The 22698-nt window shown below is 43.6% G+C and overlaps 1 protein-coding gene across 3 annotated transcripts in view; it reads right to left on the reverse strand.

The window, feature by feature from the left end:
• Positions 1 to 22698, reverse strand: part of LOC110527918 (extracellular sulfatase Sulf-2) — a 54868-nt gene that overhangs the window by 9151 nt on the left and 23019 nt on the right. For all 3 annotated transcript variants that reach the window (XR_005052592.2, XM_036983389.2, XM_036983390.2), the window contains 8 exons: positions 4351 to 4593; positions 3565 to 3804; positions 3316 to 3467; positions 2656 to 2825; positions 779 to 929; positions 493 to 668; positions 201 to 329; positions 45 to 101 (listed from right to left, as the gene is read on the reverse strand). Coding sequence is in view for 2 of the 3 variants with exons in the window: in XM_036983389.2 (XP_036839284.1) it covers positions 45 to 101; positions 201 to 329; positions 493 to 668; positions 779 to 929; positions 2656 to 2825; positions 3316 to 3467; positions 3565 to 3804; positions 4351 to 4528 (1253 nt within the window). In the remaining variant the exon portion in view is untranslated. The remainder of the gene's footprint in view (positions 1 to 44; positions 102 to 200; positions 330 to 492; positions 669 to 778; positions 930 to 2655; positions 2826 to 3315; positions 3468 to 3564; positions 3805 to 4350; positions 4594 to 22698) is intronic.

Consider the following 22698-nt stretch of genomic DNA (forward strand, 5'->3'; position numbering starts at 1 on the left):
CAGCAGGAGTGTTAATGACTCAATTATGAATGTAACAGACTGACCCTCGCTCTACCAGGAAGGAGTCCCTCCACATCTTCCCCTTCTTGTTCACCTGGAACCTGCAACAAAAGCAAGATATTTCAGGTCATCCTGAAGCGACATGGAGTGTCCACTGTGTTAAGTTCAAACCATGCAAATGAAGTTGCGATCCTCTGTACCTGTTGACAGGTTTGTCTGTGTCCAGGAGTTTGAGGATGGATTTGCCGTCCATATCAGAGGGAACATCGGCTCCGGCCATGTCCAACAGTGTGGGAGCCAGGTCAACGTTCAGCACCACATGAGGGTTACTGCAGGAGGGCACAAGAGCAGGTGGGGGAGAGAGATGAGTGCTGCGTAATAGATATTATCAAGAGAGTAGTAGTAACAGTGAGATAAGAGCCAAAAGACAACCATTTCTATTGAAACATATACTAAACAAGGTACTGTACAAAGCTTCAAAGTTGCACTCACATGGCTCCTGCCTCCACATTGGGGCCTCGTATGTAGAAGGGCACCCGGATGTCAAACTCGTAGGGCATGGACTTGCCCTTGACCAGGCCGTACTGGCCAATGTGGTAGCCGTGGTCTGATGTGTAAACAATGTAGGTGTTGTCCAACTCACCTGTCTCCACCAGCATGTTGTACACCTGAGGAGGAGGACACAGTGAGACAGGTAGTCAGGTAGTTGTAGTTGAGCATGAGAGACTATTTTCTGTTTGTCTTTCTTCATGTCTGTCTGTCTACCAGCCTGACCCACCTTGTCCACACAGTCGTCCACAGACAGCAGGGTCTGCATCCTCCGGCGCTGCAGCATGTTGGTGAACTGCATGTGGACGGGTTTCATGGGGCCTGTGTAGCGCAGGATCCAGTGCTTGTCTGGGTTAGGAGCATAGTTATAGCTCGGGGTTCTGAGAAAGGGATGGAGGGAAACGAGTACTTAGTTCTCGACGAAATGTATCTTCATTGACGTGTCTTTGTTTTTCCTGCCATGGAACTGACTTTTTTTTACCAAGCACATGAGACAGAGGAGTGCTTACTGCTCTGATATCTTCACCATTATGTCTCCAGAAATCCCAGAGGAGCTTTAAGATGAAATCTGTAGTTGTTGAAACTGCCATGTTTGTTTACAATATTACAACAACAAAGGAGTTGCATCAACCAGCGAACGCAGTTTCACTGCACGCAGGAATAGAACAGTAGAACATGGACCGCAACTTTTTCTTTACCACGATGCTGGATCCTCCTCTCCTCCGTTTCATCAACAAAACAGAAACTTTATTTTAAAGGCGGTGGGGTGAAGAGTGGTTCTGTTCCCCCCCTTTACGGAAATAATTTTACAGATCACATTCTATAGAGGTGACATATCTTTTGAATTAACACTGAATAGTATTGTGGTAGGGAACATTGTGATAGTTCTCACAGTATTCATAGAAGAGTGTTTAATATGCATAGCTGTATAGTCTAAATGTGAAATTCTGGTGTGAAGGAAGCATTGTTATATTGCACTGCATTGCATTGTGTTGTGTTGCATATTGTATTGTGTTGAATTGAATTGCATTGTCATGTGAATTCCAATAGATTATACAAAGCTGTGGTTGGTTTCATGATGTAGGGGTTGGAACCAAAATCATTTTCCAATCGTTCTGTTCCGAACAAAATCAACGTTTTTCTCTTTCAGTTCCAGTTTTCCGACCACCATAATAAAGTTTTGAACTGGTTCGAACCCGAAAAAGTAACGGTTCATATAGTTCATTTGGCATGAAGCGGAGACTTGTGTGTTCCGGGTGCTGTTTCCGTTCCTCAAAAAATGTTGCTATTTTCCCTGAACCGGTTCCAATCCCTGTGTTGTTTTACGATTGACATATACAACAATAGGCTCTCCGAGTGCTTGCGAATGGCTCCAACTACACCTTTGAAACTGATCTCATAACTTATTGTGTATGCTGTATTGGAGGCATATGAACCAGAGAAAAGCCAACCTGCTGCCATTCTGATCAATATCAGCTAACATAGAGAGGACCATTTTATTAATATGAACTAATATTAACTCAGGGGTAGATGGAACCTTAATGATTTCAAAGTTAACAAGTTGCTAAATATCTAACGAGGGCTTGGAGGCAAGGCATATTTAACATTCCAGCATATCGATAAGCAAAAAGCTAATCGTCTATGGCCTTGGAGCACAAGGCCCTGACAACAGATTTAAATAGAGGATGAAGATGAGCCACTGCAATGTGGATGTGAAAAGGGTTTTCTGGAGGGATGGAGTAAGAGGGGAGACATTTTCTTTCCCTCCATAAAGGGAAAGCGAGATAATTTCTAAGCTCCCAACGGGGGGGGGGGGTGTAGATTTCTGAGAAAAAGCAATTAAAAGTTGACATTAAAACAGATTGGGCTGAATATAATCACTGTGTTACACTTTTATTCAGTACTTTAATGATGCTTATGGGACTCAGGATGATCGACCAAAGACACAGGCTCATTACTGCCTCCCTGTTTGTCTCTCACATGACCAATGGGAGAGGTGGTATTAGCCCAGGACCAGATCATCGCTGATCCTACATTCAGCGTACACGAGCACACTGCGTCTTCTGTCAAATGAGTGTGTCTGTGTCTGTTACAGTATATCCTTACATGTGCTGCGAGGCGTTGGGGAAGGCAGTGCTGTACTGCGGTGCTGAGTCCTCTGGCCCATGTGGGGCAGCGTGGCTCAGGACCATCATCACTGGTCGGTGGGGGTACATCCTCTTAGAGGAGCGGAAGTAGTTGAGGCTGTCATTGGTGATGATGTCTGTGAGATAGTCCTGTGGAAGCAAGAATCGCCTGTACATGAGGTTCTGAACTCTAATATTAGGCTACTTCCTTCCAGAAAGGGAAAGAAAAATGTGTATAGAGCAATAAAGCTTGTCATACAGGCTGCCTTATAACAGCATTTTGATTGAGATAAACTGTTTACTGCTGGTTACTACTGTATACTATTATATACTACTATTTACTACTGTTTACTGCTGTATACTACTGTATACTATTATATACTACTGTTTACTACGGTATATTACTGTTTACTACTGTATACTACTGTATACTATTATATACTACTGTATACTATTATATACTACTGTTAACTATTGTATACTACTGTTTACTACTGTATATATTGTATACTATTGTATACTATTTTATACTACTGCATAACAATATTATCATCATTTTAAAGAATTGGATGATTAAATCAGGGTTATTCATCATCATAGGTTACTACTCCAATATTTGAGTGAAAACTGAAACAGGAACCTTTGGATAGTTGCTGCCATGCTTCTCCCGCGCACCGTTCCTGCACAGAGTGTAGTTGTAGAAGCGAGAGTTCTTCACCAGCGCTACCCACTCCCTCCAGCCAGGGGGCACATACGAGCCGTTGTACTCATTCAGGTACTTCCCAAAGAAGGCTGGGACAAGAGGTGGGCACGAGTACAAAGTGATTCACTATGCAATAATGCATGTGTGTCTGTGTGTGTGTATATATGCTGCACAGTTCACACTCACCCGTCCTGTAGCCTGAGTTGTTAAGGTGCACAGCGAAGGTGTGAGGCTCATGGTGGGCCTGCCAGGACGGCGAGGAACAGTTCTCGTTGTTGGTGAAGGTGTGGTGGTTGTGAACGTACTTCCCTGTCAAAATAGAGGAGCGCGATGGGCAGCACATGGGAGTGGTGGAGAAGGCGTTAGAGAAATGGGTGCCTCCCTGCTCCATGATACGCCGTGTCTTATTCATGGCCTGCATTGAGCCTGGAGGAGACAGAGACGGGGAAAAGAGAGGGGAAGGAGGGAGAGAGGGAAAGGGTGAGGGGAAGAGAGGCATAAAGATGGAAGGGGGTGAGGGATGTGAGAGAGAGAGGGGGAGAGAGAGAGAATAAATATTTTCTGTGAAGAGTCGCCCATTTGAATTCATGTGTACTAAAGGCTTTTCAGGCTGATGCCGATTGTTTAGTGAAACAGATGCTCGACCATAAATTCCTGGTTTTCAATGGTATTCTCACGAGCAATCAGAGCGGAACAAAGGGTGTCAGTGAGGTTGTTATACCGGCACTCCAGTCCAATATGCAGTTTAAGGGCTTAAACGGGGAGGGAGATGGCCAGGGTTTGGCACTCAGACAATAGATGCCATAGGCCACTCGCTCCATGCCAATACTGAAGTTGGCCATGGTGTACTTGACTTCGAGTGGGCAAATGGAGAATGGTGCCAAGAGGAAGCATTATCCTGACCTCTCTCACTAACATGCTGACAGACACTGAACAAGCACCACACAGACACACACACACACTGTGTTTTACCCAGTTCGATGTCCTGGTCGTCAGTGAGGATGAGGATGATGTTGGGTCGGACATTGTTGCGGGCTTGGCGATCCCTCTGCAGACGTATCCGGTGGCGCTGGCCGGAGAGGAAGGACGAGCCCTGGGCCGGGGAGACCACCCCCAGGAGGAGGAGGAGAAGGAGGCCCCGTCCTCCCATGGCTCTACCTTGTCTTCACCTCCTTCTCACTGAAGCAGGGGCCACTCTGCTGCCGTACTCCCTCACTCACATTGACAAACACAGAGACAAGGATGAGACCAGACCTAAACGATCCATAACATACAAACTGCTACAATCTGGTAGCTATGCTGTGACAATTATAAAACATGTCATATTGACGAGTCAGAAAGTCTGTGGTCTATGGTCATCAGGAGCAGTTCTCTGTGAATTCTGTGAGAAATACTGTAAGTGTCTCTCTCGTTCAACTATTTCTCTCACACACAGACACACTCAAGTAAAGAACAGGCAGATTCCTCCCGGGTGGTGCTGTACTGCAGCGCCAGCTGTGCCACCAGAGACCCTGGCTCTGTCACAACCGGCCGCGACCAGGAGGTCCGTGGGACGACGCACTAGTGTCTAGCGTCGTCCGGGTTAGGGAGGGCTTGGCCGGTAGGGATATCCTTGTCTCATCGCGCACCAGCGACTCCTGTGGCGGGCCGGGCGCAGTGCGCGCTAACCAAGGTTGCCAAGTGCACGGTGTTTCCTCCGACACATTGGTGCGGCTGGCTTCCGGGTTGGGTGCGCGCTGTGTTAAGAAGCAGTACGGCTTGGTTGGGTTGTGTATCGGAGGACGCATGACTTTCAACCTTCGTCTCTCCCGAGGCCGTATGGGAGTTGTAGCGATGAGACAAGATAGTAGCTACTAAAACAAGTGGATACCACGAAATTGGGGAGAAAAAAGGGTAAAATAAAAAAATAAATAATAATAAATAAAAAAAGAACAGGCAGATGTGAGCAAAGCCATTACACGGCGCTCTTCCATATAAATGCACCTGTTTAGGCTCCCCTCGTTAATCAATCATTAATGACGCATTAGAGCGGTGTCATTGCCTCAGTGTAATGATCTCTGCTGGTGAACACATGGCTGCCAGTCTGGGGCTAATGGGCCTGGGCCAGGGGCCAAGGCTCCCTCGTCTACCCGAAAAGAACAGGGGGATGGAGCAGGGCGGAGGTGAGGGAGAGGAGAAAGAGTTTAAAGACGGGATGAGATTTACCAGAGGAGACAGAGGTTATTGAACAGGAGGGCATTGTGGGTTGCTTTGGTGAATGTTTGAGGAAAGAAATACAGAATACTGTTGCTCTCAAATAGTTACAAAGTGTGCATTGAGAAAGTGTTTCAGGGCAGGATAAAAAAGTGCTCATAAGACTGATTTCAGACAGCGTAGACGTGGTGATGTGGTGGTGCATTATCTGTGTGCTCAGTAAGAGGAAATTATGTAGATGCAGTAAACTTCACACACTGCGTTTCCTCATTAAACAATAGACATCACGCTGTGACAGTGCTCTGTTCGTAAATTATAGCTTTATGCATCATTTGCTAAATGTATACTTGTTCTATATTGATTTGATAATGCAAGTACACCTCTGACTTCTTACAAACGAACCCCAACAGAGTTTGTCATGGAAACTGTTGATTACATATGTTCACAGTACAGGAAATGGCAACTGATTGTACTTGCTGTAAATGTTTCGAAAAGACTGCCTTGAATACAAATATGGTGTGGTGTTTCTTCTCACAGCTTTGAGATTGAGAAAGATTGGTATTATAATAAGTAAAAGTCACCCAGTAAAATACTACTTGAGTAAAATAGTATCTGGTTTTAAATGTACTTAAGTATCCAAAGTAATAGATAATGTAATACATCAAGTTCCTTATTCACAGATATCCAGGGGCACACACCAACATCATTTACAAACCCAGTATTTGTGTTTAGTGAGTCCACCAGGTCAGAAGCATTAGGGATGACCACACATTCTCTTGATAAGGGCATGAATTGGATGATTTTGCTGCCCTGGGAGTCAGGGAAAATGTATGGGGGAGTAAAAAGTACATATTTTCTTTAGGAATGCGGTGGAGTAAAAGTAAAAGTTGTCAAACATGTAAATAGTAAAGTAAAGTACAGATACCCTGCTTAAGTAGTACTTAAGTAGTACTTTAAAGCATTTTAACATAGTTACTTGACACCACTGTATGAAAGAGCGTCACAAGGCCTCCTCACAAAATCAAGTAACCAACAGCACCACTGACTGAGAGCATTGACAGGATTGAATGGCCTGTGTTCGCTCAGTGTTCTGTGGATCTACAGGGAGTGTATTCCTCCCAGCATAGAAACTGTAAGAACACAAAACAGCCCACAACAACAGCTCAACACCAGCCTCTCCCTGCTGGGAGGTAACTCACTCAACAACAACAACCTCACTGGGATGCCATTGTTTATGGGGACAATAGAGCACACACACACATACACAGACACACACAGACACACACACACATGCACGCACATGCATGGACACGTGGACACACACTTCACATGCAAACTAAACAACCTACAGAGCCAAATCAATTAAAGGCGTTTAATAAAATAATATCGCCATATCCATCAAGCTCAAGCAAACACAAAGTAGATAAGTCAGTTCGGTATGTTACTATTCCAGAGGAGGGGAGCCACCCTGTTTCTGTCACCCTCCTCCCCCTACCTGATCACAGTGTTGATGCCCAGGGATATCCTCATGGAAAACAGACCTCTAGGTGCCAAACTGTACCTGTATCCAAGCAGGCCCTTCTGTCTGTGAACGTCCTGATTCTATAACACACTCATACCCTCTCTATACGCACACTCAAGCTCTTCTATCACACACACATACATCCACCTCCCCATCCCTCGGAAGCACAAACTCACTCACACACACACACACACACACACACACACACACACACACACACACACACACACACACACACACACACACACACACACACACACACAAACACACATGCGCACACAACGCACACACACACACATCTGCCTTTTCTCTGCTTTTATGCCAGCACCTCTCTGTCTCTGTCTCTCAGGGCATTGTTGCCTGTCTGGGGAATGGATAAGGTTCTGACCAGGTGGGCTCTGCTGTGTTATATTCTCCCAACTCCTCTGCCCCTCCTGTCCCCCTCTCCATCCCTCCCTTATCCTCCCATCACTGGCATGGGATGAAAACCAAAACAACAACAAGGAACACTATACAAAAACATGTGAAAAGCCACTTAATTAAACAGCTCTGTCGCCAAACACCAGAAATGCCTCACTGACACTGCTGCAATGACTTTGACAATAAATAAAGGAATGGATGGTTCCCTCTCCTCTCCACTGTGAGTGGTAGTGCTGTATGACATAAAGTATACAGTACCTTCGGAAAGTATTCAGACCCATTGAGTTTTTCCACATTTGTTACGCTATAGCCTTATTCATAAATGGATTAAAAAACGTTTTTCCTCATCAATCTACACACAATACCCCATAATGACAAGGCTAAAATGTATTACAATTATAAAACAGAAATACCTTATTTACATAACTATTCAGACCCTTTGCTATGAGACTCGAAATTGAGCTCAGATGCATCCTGTTTCCCTTGATCATCCTTGAGATGTTTCTACAACTTGATTGGAATCCACCTGTGGTTAATTCAATTGATTGGACATGATTTGGAAAGGCACACACCTGTATAAGGTCCCACAGTTGACAGTGCATGTCAGAGCAAAAACCAAGCCATGAGGTCGAAGGAATTGTCCGTAGAGCTCCGAGACAGGATTGTGTCGAGGCACAGATCTGGGGAAGGGTACCAAAACATGTCTGCAGCATTGAAGGTCCCCAAGAACACAGTGGCCTCCATTATTCTTAAATGGAAGAAGTTTGGAACCACCAAGACTCTCCTAGAGCTGGCCACACGGCCAAACTGAGCAATCGGGGGAGAATGTCCTTGGTCAGGGAGGGGACCAAGAACCCGATGGTCACTCTGACAGAGCTCCAGAGTTCCTTAATGGAGATGGGAGAACCTCCCAGAATGACAACCATCCCTGCAGCACTCCACCATTCATGCCTTCATGGTAGAGAGGCCAGACGGAGAGGCCAGACCTTTATGGTAGAGAGTCACTCCTCAGTAAAATGCACATGACAGCTCGCACCTAAAGGACTCTCAGACCATGAGAAACAAGATTCTCTGAAACCAAGATTGAACTCTTTGGCCTGAATGCCAAGTAACACCTCTGGAGGAAACCTGGCACCATCCCTATGGTGAAGCATGGTGGTGGCAGCATCATGGTGTGGGGAAGATTTTCAGTGGCAGGGACTGGGAGACTAGTCTGGATTGAGGGAAAAATGAACAGAGTAAAGTACAGAGAGATCCTTGATAAAAACCCTGTTCCAGAGCGCTCAGGACCTCAGACTGGGGGTGAAGGTTCACCTTCCAACAGGAGAACGACCCTAAGCACACAGCCAACACAATGCAGGAGTGGCTTTGGGACAAGTCTCTGAATGTCCTTGAGTGGCCCAGCTAGAGCCCGGACTTGATCCCAATCGAACATCTCTGGAGAGACCTGAAAATAGCTGTGCAGCGACACTCCCCGTCCAACCTGACAGAGCTTGAGAGGGTCTGTGGAGAAGAATGGGAGAAACTCCCCAAATACAGGTGTGCCAAGCTTGTAGCGTCATACCCAAGAAGACTCGAGGCTGTAATCGTTGCCAAAGGTTTTTTAACAAAGTACTGAGTAAAGGTTCTGAATACTTATGTAAAAAAAATGTTTTTGTTGTTGCCAAAATTTCTAAAAACCTGTTTTTGCTTTGTCATTATGGGGTATTGTGTGTAGATTGACCAAATGTGGAAAAGGTCAAAGGGTCTGAATACTTTTTGAATGCCCTGTAAATACTGTGGATCTGTTGCTGTCTGAGGAGTAAATGGCACGTGGTTTGATGGAATCAATTGTGCTTTTCTGGCCACACATTTTGCTACACAATTCAGGCTGTGCTGCAAAATCCAGAAACAAAACACTGCTTGCCTAGTAGGCTATAAATTATCTTTGTTATCTATCCCTTTCTCAATGCATGTTTATTTTTTTCCCTCATGGTATGAGGACTTGAAGGAAAACAGTCTAACTGATCTCTACATACTTTTACATTTATTTTGTATAGATTTGCAAACATTTCTAAAAATAAAATGTTTTGGCTTTGTCATTATGGGGTATTGTGTCTAGATTTATGAGGAAATATACAATTTAATCAATTTTAGAATAAGGCTGTAGTGTAACAAAATGTGTAAAAAGTACTTTCCGAATGCACTGTATATACACTGCAGCAGACAGCATTAATGGTCTAACTATGTTTGCTCCTCTTCAGTAAGTGTTAAAAAACTGATCCAAACAACACTGGGTTCTCATGTCAGGGAAGCGTACTGTATATCCACACAGTTGAGAAGATGTCCAGCTCAATTACACACACTGCATTGATACATCAATAGATAATATGTATGTGATCGTATTAACGAGTATTATTCTACTGAGGCCTCGGCGTTTCCCTGATAGGAAGTCAGATTGGATTTATTGCCTTTTATCAGTTACATGTAGGGCTGCAAAGGTCCGGGAACTTTCAATAAATTCCCTGGTTTTCCCAAAATCCTGGTTGGTGGATTCCTGGAACCATGAGGGAATAAGCAGGAAATCCAGACCTCTCCAACCAGGATTTTCGGAAACCCAGTGAATTTTGCAACCCTAGTTACATGGAAACATTCTACCTGTCTCTCTCTTTTTCTACCTGTCTCTCTCTTTTATAAAAAAAATAAAAAATACATGAAAATATGAAAATTAAGTTAAATTAGTCAAAAGAATAAGCACTGCTATACTTTAGGCAACAACAACAAAAAATCCCGGCAGAAATAACAACTACTAAATAAACAACAGCCCAACAGTATGCTTTTCCACTGTATGTGTAAACATAAACATGGCCTGGAGTGTCCATGCGTTGAGTTGAGTAATGGTATGTCTTTCATAATACCTACTTAATAATTTTCACACAGTGCTTTGTGTAAATACTGATGATTTGAACCCAGTGTTGCTGATACCTTGCTGATAAAGAAGGAAGAATATAGAAGGCAAATTGTTTGCCAGATCAGTTATTTTACACTAAGCGAAAGGCCTACAGTGCTAATGCAGCTGATGACTGATTGGTGGTGCAGACTGCTAAAACAGTTAGCCATATTTCAACGGTTGCGAGTTCTAATCTCACATGGGGCAATTATCTTTACAAGCATTTCGCTACAGTTGCGAAAACATCTGCTAACTATGCGACCAATAACATTTGATTTAAGGCAGACATTTGCCATTTAGACATAGGCACAAATCACAAGATCAGTAAATATTAATCTGAGCAGACCTCATTAAAAACTGAACAATAACTGTAAGAGTGTGAGAGAGTGAACACAGCACATTTTTGTAATCCTGAATGGAGATCGATGACAATCATCCAAAATTACAGTCAACTTCAAAATTATTGGCACCCTTGATAAAGATGAGGGGTGGGAAAAGACTCTATAAAATAAATAATACAAATACTGAGCTATATGGTATGCTCACATTTTTGGGAAAGTTATAAATTAATTAATAATTAATAAAACAAATCTAAAAAGGTAGGTCTAAAAATGGTTGGCATAACTGTTTTCAATACTTTTTGCACCCTTGATAACAGCATTGAGCCTTTTTCTATAATGTTTAATGACATTGGAGAACACATTGGGAAGGATCTTAGGCCATTGCTCTATACAGAATCTTTCCAATTCTTTGATATCATTTGGCCTGCGCTTATGGCCTGCCCTCTTCAATTCAAACCACAGGTGTTTGATGGGGTTCAAGTCCGGAGTCTGATGGCATGTGACGTCCTGATCTGTTTCACCTGTCCTTGTGCTTGTCTCCACCCCCCTCCAAGTGTTGCCCATCTTCTCCACTTATCCCCTGGGTATTTATACCTGTGTTTTCTGTCTGTCTGTGCCAGGTCATCTTGTTAGTTCAAGTCAACCAGTAGTTTCTCTTTTTTTCTGGTAACCCTTCCAAATAGCCTTTTAGTGTGGGGGTGGCATCTAATTGTACATTTGGAGACTTGGTGGCCCCAAGATGCGACCAGGTTCTGTAAATCTCCAACTGTCCCTTGGATTTTTATTTTCCTCACGAAATATCTTCCTCACTGCGCATCAGAACAAGATACACATGTGTCCTCTAACAGTGGTTTTAAGCTTCTTAATTGTTGTCCTAATAGTGATAAGTGGTATTTATTTTTTAGCATTTGTTTTGTACCCATTTTTATTGATTCATTTTTAATTTGTATTATTTCACCTTTATTTAACCAGGTAGGCCAGTTGATGTCACACCCTGACCATAGAGAGCCTTTTCATTCTCTTTTTTGGTTAGGTCAGGGTGTGACTAGAGTGGGTGATCTAGTACATTTATTTCTATGTTGGCCTGGTATGGTTCCCAATCAGAGGCAGCTGTTTATCGTTGCCTCTGATTGGGGATCATATTTAAGCAGCCATTTCCCCACTGTGTTTTGTGGGATCTTGTTTCTGTGTAGTTGCCTGTGAGCACTGCTTGAGCGTCACGTATCGTTTATTCTTTATTGTTTTTTGTGCGTTTGACTATCAATAAAATATGTTGAACCGATTCCACGCTGCGCCTTGGTCTGAATGTATTTACAATGATCGTGAGAACAAGATGAGAACAAGTTTACAACTGCGACCTGGCCAAGATAAAGCAGAGCAGTACGACAAAAACAACAACACAGAGTTACACGTAAACAAACATACAGTCAATTACACAATAGAAAAATATATGTACAGTGTGTGCAAATGTAGAAGAGTAGAGAGGTAAGCTAATAAATAGGCCATTTAGGCTAAATAATTGCAATTTAGCATTAACACTGGAGTGATAGATGTGCAGATGATGATGTAAGTAGAGATACTGGGGTGCAAAAGAGCAAGAGCGTAAGTAATAATATGGGGATGAGGTAGTTGGGTGTGCTATTTACAGATTGGTTGTGTACAGGTACAGTGATTGGTAAGCTGCTCTGACAGCTGATGCTTAAAGATAGAGAGGGAGATACAGTGCCTTGCGAAAGTATTCGGCCCCCTTGAACTTTGCGACCTTTTTTAGGCTTCAAACATGAAAATATAAAACTGTCTTTTTTTGTGAAGAATCAACAACAAGTGGGACACAATCATGAAGTGGTTGTGGTTGTGTTAACAAATCAAAAACTGAAAAATTGGGCGTGCAAAATTATTCAGCCCCTTTACTTTCAGTGCAGCAAACTCTCTCCAGAAGTTCAGTGAGGATCTCTGAATGATCCAATGTTGACCTAAATGACTAATGATGATAAATACAATCCACCTGTGTGTAATCAAGTCTCCGTATAAATGCACCTGCACTGTGATAGTCTCGGAGGTCCGTTAAAAGCGCAGAGAGCATCATGAAGAACAAGGAACACACCAGGCAGGTCCGAGATACTGTTGTGAAGAAGTTTAAAGCCGGATTTGGATACAATAAGATTTCCCAAGCTTTAAACATCCCAAGAAGCACTGTGCAAGCGATAATATTGAAATGGAAGAAGTATCTGACCACTGCAAATCTACCAAGAGCTGGCCGTCCCTCTAAACTTTCAGCTCATACAAGGAGAAGACTGATCAGAGATGCAGCCAAGAGGCCCATGATCACTCTGGATGAACTGCAGAGATCTACAGCTGAGGTGGGAGACTCTGTCCATAGGACAACAATCAGTCGTATATTGCACAAATCTGGCCTTTATGGAAGAGTGGCAAGAAGAAAGCCATTTCTTAAAGATATCCATAAAAAGTGTCGTTTAAAGTTTGCCACAAGCCACCTGGGAGACACACCAAACATGTGGAAGAAGGTGCTCTGGTCAGATGAAACCAAAATTGAACTTTTTGGCAACAATGCAAAACGTTATGTTTGGCGTAAAAGCAACACAGCTGAACACACCATCCCCACTGTCAAACATGGTGGTGGCAGCATCATGGTTTGGGCCTGCTTTTCTTCAGCAGGGACAGGGAAGATGGTTAAAATTGATGGGAAGATGGATGGAACCAAATATAGGACCATTCTGGAAGAAAACCTGATGGAGTCTGCAAAAGACCTGAGACTGGGACGGAGATTTGTCTTCCAACAAGACAATGATCCAAAACATAAAGCAAAATCTACAATGGAATGGTTCAAAAATAAACATATCCAGGTGTTAGAATGGCCAAGTCAAAGTCTAGACCTGAATCCAATCGAGAATCTGTGGAAAGAACTGAAAACTGCTGTTCACAAATGCTCTCCATCCAACCTCACTGAGCTCGAGCTGTTTTGCAAGGAGGAATGGGGAAAAAAATTCAGTCTCTCGATGTGCAAAACTGATAGAGACATACCCCAATCGACTTACAGCTGTAATCGCAGCAAAAGGTGGCGCTACAAAGTATTAACTTAAGGGGGCTGAATAATTTTGCACGCCCAATTTTTCAGTTTTTGATTTGTTAAAGAAAATTGAAAAATCCAATAAATGTCGTTCCACTTCATGATTGTGTCCCACTTGTTGTTGATTCTTCACAAAAAAATACCGCTTTATATCTTTATGTTTGAAGCCTGAAATGCGGCAAAAGGTCGCAAAGTTCAAGGGGGCCGAATACTTTCGCAAGGCACTGTATAAGACTTCAGCTTGAGTGATTTTTGCAATTCGTTCCAGTCATTGGCAGCAGAGAACTGGAAGGAAAAGCAGCCAAAGGAAGTGTTGGCTTTGGGGATGATCATTGAAATATACCTGCTGGAGCGTGTGCTATGGGTAGTGTTGCTATGGTGACCAGTGAGCTTAGATAAGGCAGGGCTTTACCTAGCAAAGACTTATAGATGACCTGGAGCCAGTGGGTTTGGCGACGAATATGTAGTGAGGGCCAGCCAACGAGAGCATACAGGTCGCAGTGGTGGGTAGTATATGGGGCTTTAGTGACAAAACAGATGGCACTGTGATAGACTACATCCAGTTTGCTGAGTAGAGTGTTGGAAGCTATTTTGTAAATGACATCGCCGAAGTCAAGGATCGGTAGGATAGTCAGTTTTACAAGGGTATGTTTGGCATCATGAGTGAAGGAGGCTTTGTTTGCGAAATAGGAAGCCGTTTCTAGATTTAATTTTGGATTGGAGATGCTTAATGTGAGTCTGGAAGGAGAGTTTACAGTTTAACCAGACACCTAGGTATTTATAGTTGTCCACATATTCTAAGTCAGAACCGTCCAGAGTAGTGATGCTAGTTGGACGGGAGAGTGATAAAATAATTTATATGTTTAAAGATAATGTTAAATAAATCTACACTGAAACTAACTATTAGGGATTATAGTTTATGTAGCATGTTAATAAAGTATTAAACGTAAGTCCAACTAGGCTCAGAAGAGACCTGTAAAGGGAGAGAAAAGTGTGTGCCTAACAAAATACAGAGAACAATTAAACTGTGTTTAACCCGACCTGGCTAGAACTCTGAGAAACTTATGATAGGACAGGGAGTACTTTTTTGTGTGTTTTTTACACCCTTTTCTCCCCAATTTCGTGGTATCCAATTATGTAGCTAATAATCTCATCGCTACAACTCCCGTACGGGCTTGGGAGAGAAGAAGGTTGAAAGTCATGCGTCCTCCGATACACAACCCAACCAAGCCGCACTGCTTCTTAACACAGCGTGCATCCAACCCGGAAGCCAGCCACACCAATGTGTCAGAGGAAACACTGTGCACCTGGCAACCTTGGTTAGCGCGCACTGTGCCCGGCCCGCCACAGGAGTCGCTGGTGCACGCTGAGACAAGGATATCCCTACCGGCCAAGCCCTAACCCAGACGACGCTAGGCCAATTGTGCATCGCCCCATGGACCTCCCGGTCACGGCCGGTTACGACAGAGCCTGGGCGCGATCCCAGAGTCTCTGGTGGCACAGCTGGCGCTGCAGTACAGCTCCTTTAACCACTGCGCCACCCGGGAGACTGGACAGGGAGTACTTCTCAAGGTTTCCCTAATCTCGGGGGAATGGAACTGTCGGCTGGGTAGTGATACACAGTGGTGAGAACTCTGGAGAAGGATACAACTCACCTACTCTTTGTGTGTATGTATGTGCGTAGGATACCTACTGTTTGTGTGGAAGTATGTGCGTGAGTAGGGAGCAAGTATAAAATGGATGTCTTTGTATAATGGACTTCAGAGTACTCTCATGAATAAACATTTTGACTAATGTAAGCTGGGACTCTTGTCTGTTTCATTCAACCAGAATCTTACGAACTCTGGGTCGCAGACTGAGTAGATTAATTGAAGTTTATGAACATTGATAACGAAATTCTCATAACAGAGGGTGTGGGCAGCAATCGGTTGAAGAGCATGCACTTAGTTTCACTAGCATTTATAAGCAGTTGGAGGCCACGGAATGGTATGGTGTTGAAGCTCGTTTGGAGATTTGTTAGCACAGTGTCCAAAGAAGGGCCAGATGTATACAGAATGGTGTCGTCTGCATAGAGTTGGATCAGATAATCACCAGCAGCAAGAGCGACATCATTGATATATACAGAGAAAAGAGTTGGCCCGAGAATTGAACCCTGTGGCACCCCCATAGAGGGCTGCCAGAGGTCCGGACAACAGGCCCTCCGATTTGACACACTGAACTCTATCTGAGAAGTAGTTGGTGAACCAGGCGAGGCAGTCATTTGAGAAGTCAAGGCTGTTGAGTCTGCCGATAAGAATGCGGTGATTGACAGAGTCGAAAGCCTTGGCTATGGACGATGAAGATGGCTGCACAGTACTGTCTTTTATCGATGGCGGTTATGATATATAGTTTAGTACCTTGAGCTTGACGGAAACCAGATTGCATAGTGGAGAAGGTACGGTGGGATTTGAAATGGTCGGTGATCTGTTTGTTAACTTGGCATTCGAAGATTGTAAAAAGCTGGGCAGGATGGATATAGGTCTATAACAGTTTGGGTCTATAGTGTCTCCCCCTTTGAAGGGGGGGATGACCGCGGTGGCTTATCAATCTTTGAGGATCTCAGATGATACGAAAGAGAGGCTGAATAGGCTAGTAATAGGGTTTGCAACAAATTTGGCGGATAATATTAGAAAGAGAGGGTCCAGATGGTCTATCCCAGCTGATTTGCAGCTGGGGGGGCTTGGGCAAGTTGCTGCAGGGGTGCTGAGATGTTGGCCGGGGTAGGGGTGGCCAGGTGGAAAGCAAGGTCAGCCGTAGAGAAATGCTTATTGAAATGATCGATTATCGTAGATTTATCGTTGTGACAGTGTTTCCTATCCTCAGTGCAGTGGGCAGCTGTGAAGCGGTGCTCTTATTCTCCATGGACTTTACACTGTCCCAAAACTTTTTGGACTTAGTGCCACAGGATGCAAATTTATGTTTGAAAAAGCTAGCCTTAGCTTTCCTAACTGACTGAGGATATTGGCTCCTGGCTTCCCTGAAAAGTTGCATATCGCGGGGGCTAGGACCCCACAGGATGTTTTTGTGCTGGTCAAGGGCAGACAAGTCTGGGGTGAACCAAGTGCTATATCTGTTCTTAGTTCTACATTTTTTTGAATGGGGCATGCTTATTTAAGCACTTTTGAAGAGCAACCAGGCATCCTCTACTGATGGGATGAGGTCAATATCCTTCCAGGATACCCGGACCAGGTCGATTAGAAAGGCCTGCTCGCTGAAGTGTTTGAGGGGTGGTCGTTTGACCTCAGACCCATTAAGCACGCAGGCAATGAGGCAGTGATCGCTGAGATCCTGGTTGAAGACAGCAGAGGTGTATTTAGAGGGCAAGTTGGTCAGGATGATATCTAAGAGGGTGCCGATGCTTACGGATTTCGGGTTGTACATGGTAGGTTCCTTGATAATTTGTGTGAGATTGAGGGCATCTAGCTTAGATTGTAGGACGGCCGGGGTGTTAAGCATGTCCCAGTTTAGGTCCCCAAATAGTATGGACTCTGAAGATAGATGGGGAGCGAACAATTCACATATGGTGTCCAGGGCACAGCTGGGGGCTGAAGGGGGTCTATAACAAGCGGCAATGCTGAGAGACTTGTTTTTGGAGATGTGGATTTTTAAAAGTAGAAGCTCGAATTGTTTGGGCAGAGACCTGGATAGTATGACAGAACTCTGCAGACTATCTCTGCAGATAGGGGCAGAGTGCAACAAATGAGAGCGCCTGGGGAATGTGAGTGATGCTGGGGGCTGCAGGGCCTGGGTTAACATCTCCATCACCAGAGGAGCAGAGGAGGAGTAGAGTAAATCATTGCTTGATTTATGAACGTCAACAACAATTTGTCTATTTTCATTTGTGAGTTCATTACCTTTTACCATGGTGATGGATGACAAAGGGATTTTACATGAGTGTTACCTCATTTTTATATCTCAGTGAAACGGGAAGCCATCAAAGACCACAATACAGTTCTTTCAAATTAGATGAACTTTTAAAAAAGTAGAATGTTAATGAAGATTACATTTAGTTTCATTTTATTTATAAGAATCTTTAGGGTGCCAATAATTTTGACATATTTTTTAGAATGAAATATTTTTCTCTGAATTAGTATAAAATAAAATAAAATAGGTGACTGTATGTCAATGCGATCTTCGATCTTTGATCTTCGTTTATTCGATTATGTCAATGTGATCATAATCCTGGACTATCGGACCACCATTATATTACGTTTGCAATTGCAACAAATAATCTGCTCAGACCCCAACCAAGGAACATCAAAAGTTGTGCAATACATTCACAGACAACACAAAGATTCCTTGATGTCCTTCCAGACTCCCTCTGTCTACCCAAGGACGTCAGAGGACAAAAATCAGTTAACCACCTAACTGAGGAACTCAATTTAACCTTGCGCAATACCCTAGATGCAGTTGCATCCCTAAAAACTAAAAACATTTCTCATAAGAAACTAGCTCCCTGGTATACTGACAGTACCCGAGCTCTGAAGCAAGCTTCCAGAAAATTGGAACGGAAATGGCACCACACCAAACTGGAAGTCTTCTGACTAGCTTGGAAGACAGTAGCGTGCAGTATCGAAGAGCCCTTACTGCTGCTCAATCATCCTATTTTTCCAACTTAATTGAGGAAAATAAGAACAATCCGAAATTCCTTTTTGATAATGTCGCAAAGCTAACTAAAAAGCAGCATTCCCCAAGAGAGGATGGCTTTCACTTCAGCAGTAATAAATTCATGAACTTCTTTGAGGAAAATATCATGATTTTTAGAAAGCAAATTACGGACTCCTCTTTAAATCTGCGTATTCCTTCAAAGTTCAGTTGTCCTGAGTCTGCACAACTCTGCCAGGACCTAGGATCAAGAGATACACTCAAGTGTTTTAGTACTATATCTCTTGACACAATGATGAAAATAATCATGGCCTCTAAACCTTCAAGCTGCATACTGGACCCTATTCCAACTAAACTACTGAAAGAGCTGCTTCCTGTGCTTGGCCCTCCTATGTTGAACATAACAAACGGCTCTCTATCCACCGGATGTGTACCAAACTCACTAAAAGTGGCAGTAATAAAGCCTCTCTTGAAAAAGCCAAACCTTGACCCAGAAAATATAAAAAATATCGGCCTATATCGAATCTTCCATTCCTCTCAATTTTTTTTTTGAAAAGGCTGTTGCGCAGCAACTCACTGCCTTCCTATAGACAAACAATGTATACGAAATGCTTCAGTCTGGTTTTAGACCCCATCATAGCACTGAGACTGCACTTGTGAAGGTGGTAAATTACCTTTTAATGGCATCAGACCGAGGCTCTGCATCTGTCCTTGTGCTCCTAGACCTTAGTGCTGATTTTGATACCATCGATCACCGCATTCTTTTGGGTTAGGGTTAGAGTTAGGGTTAGGGTTAGGGTTCAAGTTCTGGCCTGGTTTAGATCTTATCTGTCGGAAAGATATCAGTTTGTCTCTGTGAATGGTTTGTCCTCTGAAAAATCAACTGTAAATGTCGGTGTTCCTCAAGGTTCCGTTTTAGGACCACTATTGTTTTCACTATATATTTTACCTCTTGGGGATGTCATTCGAAAACATAATGTTAACTTTCAATGCTATGCGGATGACACACAGCTGTACATTTCAATGAAACATGGTGAAACCCCCAAATTGCCCTCGCTAGAAGCCTGTGTTTCAGACATAAGGAAGTGGATGGCTGCAAAATTTTTACTTTTAAACTCGGACAAAACAGAGATGCTTGTTCTAGGTCCCAAGAAACAAAGAGATCTTCTGTTGAATCTGACAATTAATCTTAATGGTTGCACAGTCGTCTCAAATAAAACTGTGAAGGACCTCGGCGTTACTCTGGACCCTGATCTCTCTTTTGACAAACATATCAAGACTGTTTCAAGGACAGCGTTTTTCCATCTACGTAACATTGCAAAAATCAGAAACTTTGTCCAAAAATGATGCAGAAAAATGAATCCATGCTTTTGTTACTTCTAGGTTAGACTACTATTATGCTCTACTTTCTGCTACCCGGATAAAGCACTAAATCAACTTTAGTTAGTGCTAAATACGGCTGCTAGAATCCTGACTAGAACCAACAAATTTGATAATATTACTCCAGTGCTAGCCTCCCTACACTGGCTTCCTGTCAAGACAAAGGCTGATTTCAAGGTTTTACTGCTAGCCTACAAAGCATTACATGGGCTTGCTCCTACCTATCTCTCTGATTTGGTCCTGCCGTACATACCTACACGTACACTACGGTCACAAGACGCAGGCCTCCTAATTGTTCCTAGAATTTCTAAGCAAACAGCTGGAGGCAGGGCTTTCTCCTATAGAGCTCCATTTTTATGGAATGGTCTGCCTACCCATGTGAGAGACGCAAACTCGGTCTCAACCTTTAAGTCTTTACGGAAGATTAATCTCTTCAGTGGGTCATATGATTGAGTGTAGTCTGGCCCAGAAGTGTGAAGGTGAACGGAAAGGCTCTGGAGCAACGAACCACCCTTCCTGTCTCTGCCTGGCCGGTTCCCCTCTTTCCACTGGGATTCTCTGTCTCTAACCCTATTACAGGGGCTGAGTCACTGGCTTACTGGTGCTCTTTCCTGCCGTCCCTAGGAGGGGTGTGTCACTTGAGTGGGTTGAGTCACTGATGTGATCTTCCTGTCTGGGTTGGCGCCCCCCCTTGGGTTGTGCCGTGGCAGAGATCTTTGTGGGCTATACTCGGCCTTGTCTCAGGATGGTAAGTTGGTGGTTGAAGATATACCTCTAGTGGTGTGGGAGCTGTGCTTTGGCAAAGTGGGTGGGGTTATATCCTTCCTGTTTGGCCTTGTCCGGGGGTGTCATCAGATGGGGCCACAGTGTCTCCTGACCCCTCCTGTCTCAGCCTCCAGTATTTATGCTGCAGTAATTTATGTGTCGGGGGGCTAGGGTCAGTTTGTTATATCTGGAGTACTTCTCCTGTCCTATCCGGTGTCCTGTGTGAATTTAAGTATGCTCTCTCTAATCTTTCTTTCTCTTTCTCGGAGGACCTGAGCCCTAGGACCATGCCTCAGGACTACCTGGCATGATGACTCCTTGCTGTCCCCAGTCCACCTGGCCGTGCTGCTGCTCCAGTTTCAACTGTTCTGTCTGTGATTATTATTATTTGATCATGCTGGTCATTTATGAACATTTGAACATCTTGGCCATGTTCTGTTATAATCTCCACCCGGCACAGCCAGAAGAGGACTGGCCACCCCACATAGCCTGGTTCCTCTCTAGGTTTCTTCCATGGTTCTGTCCTTTCTAGGGAGTTTTTCCTAGCCACCGTGCTTCTACACCTGCATTGCTTGCTGTTTGGGGTTTTAGGCTGGGTTTCTGTAAAGCAATTTGAGATATCAGCTGATGTTCGAAGGGCTATATAAATACATTTGATTTGATTTGATTTGTATCTTGGTTAAAAATGGAAGTGCATCCCCAAAATCTGATACATATTGAAATCCTCCTAATGTGAAGGCCATTGAAATGAATGGCATGACAACGGAGCTGTGTCACACTATGGGCGTTGTGGTAAAACAGAGGGGAGTGTAGGGGCCAAATGCTTTCACCAGAGAGACAAATACCCGGAGACAGACACATTATAGCAATGTCCCTCCACAGAACATCAAGAACATCAAAACATAATAGAAATATCCAAAAGATTTAGCAGTGGAGTTAATGCTGTTTTCCTATGAATAAAATAAAAAAAAATTGTTCAATGAGCACCATCTGATGCATGCAAGCAATGCCCCAGGGAGAGAGGGCTAAAAAGAGAGAATATGAGAAAATGAGGAGAACCAGACTCTTATTACATATTGAAGGACGACTGATTCCATCCGTACGTTTCTCATTATTTAATCAGCTTCCTGCCAATGAAATATGGAAGATCACAGAAGCACAAAATAGACTGAGTCTGCCCCAATCAATGTTCCAACTGGGAGAGAGGGAGAGCGAGAGAGATATATTTCACACAGAATTCCAATGCTTATGTTCCCTTTCAAATGGTCCCTTATTTGCCACTTTCTTTGAGTTATATCCCCATACATACAGTACATCCCAGTGAATAGCTGGCACACCGAGGGGTAGGAGTAGCCTCGGCGGGATCTGGCCAAAGCCTATACTGAATCGGAAATGGTATTCGTAATTGACAGTTGATAGTCGGATCGCATGTTGGCCTACTCATAATTGGAAAAAACAATGTATTTTAAAATGCTTAATAGGGGTTGGAAATATCTATGCTAATCATCTCCCTGCACGTTTCTATTAAACAAGTGGCAGCAGATCAGGATCAGCGGACTTGTGCGTGTCTGTGTGTGTGTTCTCAAAAGTTGCAGTGGGCAGATGATCTGCTGTCACTCAGTCAAAATGCAGATCGGCATTTCATAGTTTTTTCCTACCCTCTGCTTGTTTGATGTTATGCACATTGATAGCTTGCTAGAAAACGTCCTCGCCAACTGACTTAGTAGCGGCAGACCTTATCTACAGTAAATGGTCGGAGCAAAACATGCGAAGAGAAGTTACCGGTGATATTCTCAAGCGAGTAGAGTGTAGCCATTGGTTGACCCAAGTGAGCGTCCCAAAACCAGGACACGTTTTCACAGATCGGTTTTCTCATAGAGCCGTAAGATGAATTTTTAAAGAAAATACCGCAACGATCACTAGGTCCAGAGGGGAATTTAATGTATAGTTTTTCTTACCAGCTACACCTTTCAGAAACAAAGAAAAGGCGGTATAAAGAAGATGGTATGGTAAAGATTGCGGGTTTTTGTCTCGGTAT

This window comes from Oncorhynchus mykiss, chromosome 7 (genome assembly GCF_057628025.1).
Source record: "Oncorhynchus mykiss isolate SJ-2025 chromosome 7, ASM5762802v1, whole genome shotgun sequence".
NCBI classification, from domain to species: Eukaryota; Metazoa; Chordata; class Actinopteri; order Salmoniformes; family Salmonidae; genus Oncorhynchus; species Oncorhynchus mykiss.